We start from the raw sequence: 10,446 nt of genomic DNA on the forward strand, positions 1-10,446 counted from the left end.
TCGTGTGATTTTGTTGACCTCGTTCATCATGTTGAGGATCTTCGCTTCTGAAGCCTTTGCATTCTTCCTCAGGTCACGGATAAACATCTTCAGAAACCTCTGCTTGTTTTCCTGATAACACACACACACACACACACACACACACACACACACAGAGTTATCAGTGAAGCACACAAACAGCCGTGTGTTTACCTGTGTTTACCGTACTCTACCTGTGAGAATTTGCCCCATATGTTTGCGGTGACGTACAGCGGCAGGGTCGCTCTGTTCCAGCTATTTGAAGACCTGAGAGGAACATCTCACATCATGTAGTGACAGCAGAAGTGTGTGATATGTGTTGCTGTCAGGCCCGTTCACACCAAGAACCATAACTATTAGGGCTGGGACAATATATCAATGCATCGCGATTCGTGGATCGATTCCAATTTTTCCGAATCGATTCTGAGCTCAGTTTTTAACAGCAGATGACGCTCTAGGCTAGTTTTTAACAGCAGATGACGCTCTAGGCTAGTTTTTAACAGCAGATGACGCTCTAGGCTAGTTTATAACAGCAGATGGCGCTCTAGGCTAGTTTTCAACAGCAGATGACGCTCTAGGCTAGTTTATAACAGCAGATGACGCTCTAGGCTAGTTTATAACAGCAGATGGCGCTCTAGGCTAGTTTTCAACAGCAGAGGACGCTCTAGGCTAGTTTATAACAGCAGATGACGCTCTAGGCTAGTGTTTAACAGCAGATGACGCTCTAGGCTAGTTTTCAACAGCAGATGACGCTCTAGGCTAGTTTATAAAAGCAGATGACGCTCTAGGCTAGTGTTTAACCTGTTAACCGTTGCCAGAGCGCAGACGCACTGAAGCGGTTTTATTTATATATAGTTCAAAGTTACTATCAGATTTAATGTTATACCTTGACAAACTATACATCATTAAAAAGATATAAGACTCAAGTTTCAGAATTTGACCACTATTGTATTCTGAGAAACTTATAGCGACAGTTATTTCTTAATTTGTGTCAGGAGTTATGAAATGAAAAAATGAGTCGATACCTTTAATATGAATTATGCGCGTCAGCCGCTTTCATTCATAAAAAACTCCGTGCTGTCGTCATGACAGCGATACACAAAACAACGTCCTTCAGGGCTTTTAGCTAAAAAATTTGCAGATTGGGAGAAATATTGATATATTCTCATAGGTTTACATCAGATTTCTATAGACAGGAATAATATTTATTGAATTTATACCCAAATGCGTCGATGTAATCATTATGAGCGTTTGCATACTCTGTTAATGTGTTTTCAATTCATACCAATAGCCTGAGGGCGCCCTCGCCGCCCTGTGCACAGTATTAGAACATGAAGAAGTGCCATAATCATGTGACAATCCAGGAAGCCTCGAACACACACATACAGCTAACAACAGATCGCGCTGTAACTATGGCTGTAACATGCAGATACAGACATTTTGAAGACAATAAACATGTTTGCTATGATATTTGAGTTACCTGTGTTTTTCAATCCATGCCAGGTATTTCCATAATAATAGATTATATTTATAATGTAATGCTAATCTATATAGAATCGTTGTGCAGAACACTATCCAATAGTATATTTTCTGTCTGATTTTTTATCTGAAGCCAAATTAGATCACAGAAAATTATTTAAAATACTCGATTTGCTTTATAAAGTAAGTTTATAAGCACAAACATGGTTTTAATCTCATAAATTGTCGTGTATTGATGGTGTGCTAAGCTAACATGCTAGCTAGCCCTAGGTGCACCTGCCACCTAGAAGTTATATTTTGATTATTTTTTGAATGCTACCTGAAATGTTTCTTTCTTCAAGAAATGCATTAGATACAGTTTAAAATGTAAGGGTGAACTTTGAGAAAAGAAATTAGTGACTGAAACCCTATGAATAGCCTGTGAATAGCCAGGCGTTAGTAACTATAATGCAGACAAAAGAAATGCATATTTCGAGCCATAACCAGGCTGGAGAGGTGTGAATGTGTGCAGGGGGAGACTGAGACTGAATGGGGCTCGTTTGCACCACAAAACAATAAAGAAAATATACTGGATAGATGGTTAGAAGATGGAAATAAACATCAGTAGCATTTTAGCATCAAATCAAAATAAAGTCACATGACATGGTCTTGAAAAACATTTCACTGAATACAGAGTTTTGGACTTATTATCTTAAGATTTTAAACATAAAATGTTTAGACATATGGCATTAGCTGTAGTGCATTTCTAGATTGCTCCAGTGCCAACTTCAATTTTATTTTCATGAGGATATTTCATAAAAAATAATTTCTAATAATTTTACAAAATTTTGAAGCTATTTATAACAATTTTTGTCATTATGACAATAATTAATTCTACATTTACAATAAACTGCCAGGTGTCAGCTTTCAAATGAGATCATACTTGTGCTTTTAATGCAAAGTGTTCATGAACTGTATCTGTTTCAGTTTGGGTATGTCATTTCTTGGGATTTTTCAAAAGTGGGGTTGCAGCTTAACAGGTTAACAGCAGATGACGCTCTAGGCTAGTTTTTAACAGCAGATGACGCTCTAGGCTAGTTTATAACAGCAGATGACGCTCTAGGCTAGTTTTCAACAGCAGATGGCGCTCTAGGCTAGTTTATAACAGCAGATGACGCTCTAGGCTAGTGTTCAACAGCAGATGACGCTCTAGGCTAGTTTTTAACAGCAGATGACGCTCTAGGCTAGTTTATAACAGCAGATGACGCTCTAGGCTAGTGTTTAACAGCAGATGACGCTCTAGGCTAGTTTATAACAGCAGATGGCGCTCTAGGCTAGTTTATAACAGCAGATGGCGCTCTAGGCTAGTTTTTAACAGCAGATGACGCTCTAGGCTAGTTTATAACAGCAGATGACGCTCTAGGCTAGTGTTTAACAGCAGATGGCGCTCTAGGCTAGTTTATAACAGCAGATGACGCTCTAGGCTAGTTTATAACAGCAGATGGCGCTCTAGGCTAGTTTATAACAGCAGATGACGCTCTAGGCTAGTTTTCAACAGCAGATGACGCTCTAGGCTAGTTTATAACAGCAGATGACGCTCTAGGCTAGGTTTCAACAGCAGATGACGCAGATGACGCTCTAGGCTAGTTTTCAACAGCAGATGACGCTCTAGGCTAGTGTTTAACAGCAGATGACGCTCTAGGCTAGTGTTTAACAGCAGATGACGCTCTAGGCTAGTTTATAACAGCAGATGACGCTCTAGGCTAGTTTATAACAGCAGATGACGCTCTAGGCTAGTGTTTAACAGCAGATGACGCTCTAGGCTAGTTTATAACAGCAGATGGCGCTCTAGGCTAGTTTTTAACAGCAGATGGCGCTCTAGGCTAGTGTTTAACAGCAGATGACGCTCTAGGCTAGTTTTTAACAGCAGAGGGCGCTCTAGGCTAGTGTTTAACAGCAGATGACGCTCTAGACTAGTTTTTAACAGCAGATGACGCTCTAAGCTAGTTTTTAACAGCAGAGGGCGCTCTAGGCTAGTTTTTAACAGCAGAGGGCGCTCTAGGCTAGTGTTTAACAGCAGATGACGCTCTAGGCTAGTGTTTAACAGCAGATGACGCTCTAGGCTAGTTTTTAACAGCAGATGGCGCTCTAGGCTAGTTTTTAACAGCAGAGGGCGCTCTAGGCTAGTTTTTAACAGCAGATGGCACTCTAGGCTAGTTTTTTAATGCTTTTATGATGCGGGATTAATGTAAACAGCCACTGCAAACACCCTTGTAATTCGCTTCAACCTTTTCAAACTTTATGAATGATTATTTTTTAGAAGATTCAAGTGGTTTGAGTAAGGCATTGGAAGCAAGCAGAGGTACGACTGTTTCTAGAGCACACAGCGCCATCTGCTGTTAAACAATAAGCTCAGAATCGATTCAATAACGATAACTATATTAGTATCAACACCAGCAGACAACAGCTATAACGATAACGATAACTATAACGATAATTATATTAGTGTCCACACCAGCAGACGACAGCTATAAAGATAACTATAACGATAACGATAACTATAACGATAATTATATTAGTGTCCACACCAGCAGACGACAGCTATAACGATAACTATAACGATAACTATAACTATAACAATAACTATATTAGTATCAACACCAGCAGACGACAGCTATAACGATAACTATAACGATAACGATAACTATAACGATAATTATATTAGTGTCACCAGCAGACGACAGCTATAACGATAACGATAACTATAACGATAACGATAACTATAACTATAACAATAACTATATTAGTGTCCACACCAGCAGAAAACCGCTATAACGATAACTATAACAATTACTATAACGATAACTATAACAATAGCTATAATGATAACTGTAACAATAACTACGAAAAACATTTTTTATAACTAAAAAACAGATGATGCATTAATTGCGTTCAATATTTTGCATGCGTTAAACTGAAAAAATGAATGGCATGCGTTAACAAGTTAATTTTGACAGCCCTATTTAAACTATATCGTGACGGTTATCTGTACAGTTATCGTCGTTGGTGGGAACGGCCTTGAGTGGCGTGTGCGAGTGAGTTTGTACCCGTAGGTGGTGTTTCCTCTCAGTAGGACAGTCTCGACCCCAGAGATCTGCTGAGACGATAAATCCTGACACTGTTTGAGTTTCTCCAGCACGTACGGGTCTGAGTTCTGGATGTAGTCGGCGCTCAGGAAGCAGCACATGCCGCCCAGAACCTCCAGCTGCGCCTGAGTGATGCTGAAGCCCGAGATTCCCTGAAACACCAGCTCACGTTAGCTAATGCTAATGCAGCCTTACACTTTACAGTGGGAACACTCCAACTAAAGGAATATTGTTCCATATTTGAATAAGTTTAATTGTTTTCACAATGAACAGATTTATGCTGATTCTAATCCATTTGAATTTATGTATGACTGACAAACACGCATCACAATAAGTTTATTAGTTTATGTTAAAACTGTGTGATACAAAGTGATTATATGCAATTCAAACGCATAAATCGAATCTGTATATAATTATGATTTTTTCCTTAAATATAAAGTTTTGGGATTGAGAATACATTATTGATTTGTTGATTCTGATTTGCATACTTTATTTCATTTATGATATTTTTGACTTGTGGATTTTGATACAGATATTCCAATTTATTTATCTATGATAATGTATTTGTAATCAATACCTTTTTTTTTGTTGCTTGGTTTAGTCATGTTTTTGTTGAGATATATTTTCTTTGTAATATTTGAGCTTCCTCTCTTCTGTTTGTCCTGTGCTGCATGATTGCCGTGTGATTAACTGATTGCTGTTTAAAAGAACTCTAAATGTGTTTGTCACACACACCCTGATGAAGGCTGATTGGCCACAACATGTAGATGTGCCGTTGCTTGTCACCTGTTTTTAAAATCTAAGCCATGAAAGAATAAAGGCTTTTTATATTTTTCTAAAAACAAACTACTTGAGTGCCTTGGATTGTTTGTCCTCATGAGTGGAACCATCCCTACACCCAAAGAGCACCGAGATCCTGAAAGAGCACTTTTTCCATTTCCAATCTTACATTTAGGCCTAAATATTTTTGGACTGTAAAAATGAATGCAAAAAGCTGAAATATGATCAATATCTGTGTGTTTGCGCTCACCAGACACTCCCTGGCGCTGCTGAACAGGACTTGCTTCTTGAAGGACAGAGCGCTGGACAGCACTGAGAAGTTGGCCGTTCCCAGAGACGAGAAATACGAGCGGCACAGAGATCTGTCAATCATTGAGTAACTGTAACACAAGCAGACAAACAAGCGTGTGATGAGCCAGTCTTCAGCAGCTCCTCCATGAGCACCAGTAATGCTGCTGACGTACTTGTAGTAGATGAGCACTTCGGCGGGATACTGAGAGAAGGCGTTCAGGTCAGCACTCTTGATGTAGTAGTACATGCAGGTCAGCTGAAGGACACACACACACACACACACATCTTCTTTAAACAGGGTTTGAGGTCACCCAGAGCAGATTTCTGAGGATAGTGTCTGTGTTCACCTGTGACTCCTGCAGGACGAGCGTCTGGTTGCCTCGCTGCCGGCAGCCGCGGATCAGACTCATGGTTTTGCTAATGCTGAAGCTCTGGATTCGAGAACAGGTGAAACCCTGCAGCACCTGGAAAGACATGCTGCACAAACACCAACATCCGGTCAGAACTACAGCCTCACCATCCAGTCTGACTGATGATAATGATGATAACTCTATTCACTCACGCGTCCGGGTCGCTGAACTCCGCCGCAACGGTTTCGAAGAGCAAAACGGCCTGAGAGGAAGAAATCTCAACATGTCATTTTCATTTCTGACAGAACATGCACTCTTAGGAAAAAGGTTCAATGAGGTTCAATATCGAACTCCAGCGTTCCTGAGGAGTGTCTTATAGAGGCCCTATTATGCTCCACATGTTCAACTTTCTTTAGTGTGTAATGTTGATGTTTGAGCATGAAAAATGTTTCCAAAGTCCCTCCAGCGGGAGTTCTTCTCTATATCAGAGTCAGTGTTTCTGAACTCCCTGAAACACCTCCGTTGAGTTTCTTTCGGGAACGAACACGTCACAATCTTCCTCATTTAAATAATTCATACACAGAATAAAGGGGCGGGGCCTGGTTGAGTTAGTTAGTAGTGTGTTAAACTGGTGGTTATGGTAAGGGGCGGGACATTTCCCAAACACACTCGACCAATCAGAACGCACTGATCCAGCCGACCAATCAGAACACAGTGTGCTTTTCAGAGGGAGGGGTTTCATAGAGACAGGAACTAAACAGAGCGTTACTGACAGACTGGAAAGAGCGGAGCCGCAACAATGGCTAATCAATAAACGTGTTATCTTGCTTTCTGAGGCAGATCCCGCTGTTTGGGAACTCAGTCGTGTAAGTTCTGGGAGGAGATTATACTGAACCACTCTGACAACAGAGTTTGCTCAGGCATTTCAGATGCTGTGCAGTGAGATCGGTCCGCTGGTTGGTCCAGTTATGCCGTCCCATCGCAGTCACATGACTTTTTTGATGTCCATCGAGGAATTTTTTTGGTAAATGTTTCCATTGTAGTTTATGCATATGTTTTCAGAATGGATAAAAAATGTACTTTTATGCACATTTTTAGAATTTACACGCATCTTGGGGTTTCCATTCAGCGTTTTTTTATGCAATATCCAAAAACGTGCATATAAATAGGTGAATGGAATCAAAGCTAATGATAAATGTGGGGAAATGAACGTGTTTTTGAACATTCAAGCATGAAAACCTGTGCTTGTGTTCTCTAAAAACAACATCAAGACTTTGTAAAAGGGCATTATAGGTCTTGTTTAAATAATGACATACTTTCCTATTTAATGGGATAAATAATTGTTTTCTCATGATACGAAGTATGTTTACTAGCTGTCTAATTCATAAATATAGATATTTTTTAATTAAAACTAAATCCATAAACTGATCTGTTGATGGGAAACTCTGAAAGGTCCAACAGATGAAGGGTCTTTCTTCTCAGATTGGTGACGAGCCTGACGTACCTGCTCGTGTTTCCACGTCTTCTGATTGACCATCTGCACCACCGCGGAGGAGGACGACACGCTTAGCAGGAAGTTGCGCGGGATCTCCGTCGCCATCAGGTCAGGAACGTTTGTGATGACGCCGTCAGACGAGCTGTTCACAGAGATGATCTAGAGAGAGACAGAGAGAGACGTCACGAGACAAACCTGAGACGTACTCGTGTGTGTGTGTGTGTGTGTGTGTGTGTGTTAGTTACCTGGCTGACGATGGTCTGTTGGAGAATAATGGGTGCGCCGATGACATTGGCCAAGAATGATTGAGATTTCATGGCCAGAAGCAACACATTTCCTGAGAAACCGTAGATGACTGATGTTTGTACACCAATGATCAGCGAACCCAATCCCACCAGTCCGTCCGCACTGTCAATCTGCCGTGGACAGAGACACAGATGTGTATTGGTACATCTAGTCACGTTTATTCATTTATACAGCTCCAGTTTAACACAACTGTAGGTGATCCAGTGTGCTTTACAACACAATACAAACTAACAAGTCCACAAATATAATCCGGGGCCGAACTGTGCAGTGCCTTGAATGCGAGAAGAAGAATCTTAAAGTAGACTCTAAACTTTATAGGGAGCCAATGCACTGAGGCAAGGACATGGGAGATATGATCCATTCTTAGTCCCTGTTAATAACCTGGCTGCTGAATTTTGAAGCATCTGTAACGGAGGCTGAGTAGATTGAGGAAGGCCAAAGAATCTGCATGAGTGAGTCACTGAATCATCGACTCAATAACACTGAGGCTGCATCTGAAATCGCATACTTCCCTACTATATAATAGGCAAAAAAGAAAACCAGCATGTCCGAAATCACAGTAATCGGATGACCTACTACTTCCGGTGAGATTCTGAAGTGTGCATACGATGGACACTTTACTGTCCCATGAGGCCACGGGAGAGGATTAATGAATGGCAGTGAAGAGACGCTGGTAGATCACATGATAATGACAACATGCTAAATGTGTTACATCCGGATTACATTAATACTATATAGAACATACTTTTTGGCGGTCACAAAGTAGTACTTATTCAGAATAAGTGCCTACTCAAAAGAGTGCCTACTCAATAAATCACTGATATGACGATTTGTTCAACAACACTGATCCATTCAGGAGTTCCTCGGAGACGCAAGCGGTTGATTCAGCGTTGGCTCTGAAGCGTCACTGGGGGATGTACCTGGTAGAGTCCAGACGACAGCAGGGTTTGTATGATCATCATGGCCTGATCGAGGTTCCAGCCCTGTACGAGTGTGAGCACAGACAGAGCGTTGAACAGAACATTCCCTCCGGCGCCGCTGATCTGAGCCGTGCTCAAACCCGTGCTCGACTGACCCAGAGCCTGGATAGAGTCCACCGTCAGAACGGCCGCATTGTTGCCAGAGCCACCGACACCTGAGCACACACACACACACATGCATTTAGCTTGTATAGAGCTTGTTTCTGATGACATAAACACACACACGCTCTTATACGTACGTCGGGTTGGATGTTGGAGCAGTTCTGATGGATGCTGGAAGAGATGTTCTTCAGCTGCTCCGCACTCAACTGAAGGAAGGAGCTCGCAGGAGCCGAGCAGCGTAACGTCATAGGCAGACTGTAAACACACAAACATCACGATAAAGCTGTTAAAGCTCATCAGGGCGTCTTCTACAAACACCCTGGCTTCAAACTAATGACAGTGTCACAGTTCTGTTGAAACAACAGCTTCAACCAGTCTTCGTTGGTTTCACAGTCAAGTGGCCAACACTTCCCTAAAACCATCAAACCAGAGCAGTCTTTTCAAATGGTACACTGTTAAAAAAAAGGTTCTTGATGGGTATTGATGGATCCCTGAAGACACTTTAACATCCACAGAATCTTTCCATTGCACAAAATGATCTTTAGAGTGGAGAAAAGGTTGTATAGATTATTGAAATGTTCTTCACTCAAAGAAAAAAAAGATTCTTTTAAGAACTGATCGCTGAAATGATATTTGAGGAACCCGAAATGGTTCTTCTATGACATTGCTATGAAAACCCCCTTTAGAAACCGAAGTGTAGTTTAGTGAGATGCGATTAAGGATGGTTATTGTTGATGTCTCTCACTAGTAGGCGCTGAAGAACGGATTCTGCTCGAACAGCTGACTCGTGTATTCCTCCATGACGTCGCCTGGAACGCCGATCTGACCGAAGAGCTGCAGGTTCTCCAGGTTCTCCAGGAACGGCTGAAAAACAAACACGTTTTTGAGTCACAAAAAAGAAAACAGTCAAACCGGTTTGGAACAACATGAGAGTGAATAAATGAGAACAAAGTTATCATCTTACTTTTTGGTCGAGTTCTTCAAACCGTTGTCACACCTGAATGGGGGCGAAGAGGAGCAGGTCATCCAGCGTGACGAAGCTCAAGAAGACGGAGATGTAGTCGGCGAACCAGGCGGTGGAGTTCAGATCGGGGTTCGAGGCGTTATAACATCTAGGAGCTGACGCTGAGAACACATGACAAACACGGCTCACCGACGAATCTTCATTATCATTAGACAGCAGAATCAATCATGCAATTATAAGGGATTATAAGGGGCGCGGCTCTGCTGCTGACCCAGTGTCTGACCTGTCTGTCTCGTGTCCTGTGATTTCTTTTTTTTTTTTTTTTTAAGTGATTGAGCCCGCATTCTCTTTGTGGCAAAATGAAGTTCAGCGTTGGCATGTTACTTTGGCTGGCTGTGTGCCTTCTCTGTGGTTTAATCGCCGAAGTATGGAGTTCATATGGAAACGCCGGAATCCTTACCTACACGTGGGACCAGCTGGTGTCACTTAGACACTCAATCAAACCGGAGGACTCTGGTCTGGAGCCGCTGGTCAAGTCTCCGCAAATCAAAAACAT

At 41.7% G+C, this 10,446-nt stretch overlaps 1 protein-coding gene across 1 annotated transcript in view; it reads right to left on the reverse strand.

Annotated features, from left to right (window-relative positions):
• The window catches only part of LOC311279963 (mesothelin-like), a gene marked incomplete at its 5' end in the record, with an annotated part of 17,407 nt that extends 6,961 nt beyond the window's left edge, over positions 1-10,446 (reverse strand). The window contains 14 exons of the mRNA XM_084391807.1: positions 1-111; positions 213-285; positions 4,584-4,774; positions 5,653-5,782; positions 5,867-5,949; positions 6,041-6,170; positions 6,256-6,305; positions 7,548-7,697; positions 7,784-7,954; positions 8,765-8,979; positions 9,060-9,181; positions 9,672-9,790; positions 9,924-10,051; positions 10,395-10,446. The exon at positions 1-111 is cut by the window's left edge and continues 22 nt beyond it. Of these exons, the coding sequence (XP_084247933.1) occupies positions 1-111; positions 213-285; positions 4,584-4,774; positions 5,653-5,782; positions 5,867-5,949; positions 6,041-6,170; positions 6,256-6,305; positions 7,548-7,697; positions 7,784-7,954; positions 8,765-8,979; positions 9,060-9,181; positions 9,672-9,790; positions 9,924-10,051; positions 10,395-10,446 (1,725 nt within the window). The remainder of the gene's footprint in view (positions 112-212; positions 286-4,583; positions 4,775-5,652; positions 5,783-5,866; positions 5,950-6,040; positions 6,171-6,255; positions 6,306-7,547; positions 7,698-7,783; positions 7,955-8,764; positions 8,980-9,059; positions 9,182-9,671; positions 9,791-9,923; positions 10,052-10,394) is intronic.

This window comes from Rutilus rutilus (genome assembly GCF_951802725.1).
Source record: "Rutilus rutilus genome assembly, chromosome: 2".
Lineage (NCBI taxonomy): Eukaryota > Metazoa > Chordata > Actinopteri > Cypriniformes > Leuciscidae > Rutilus > Rutilus rutilus.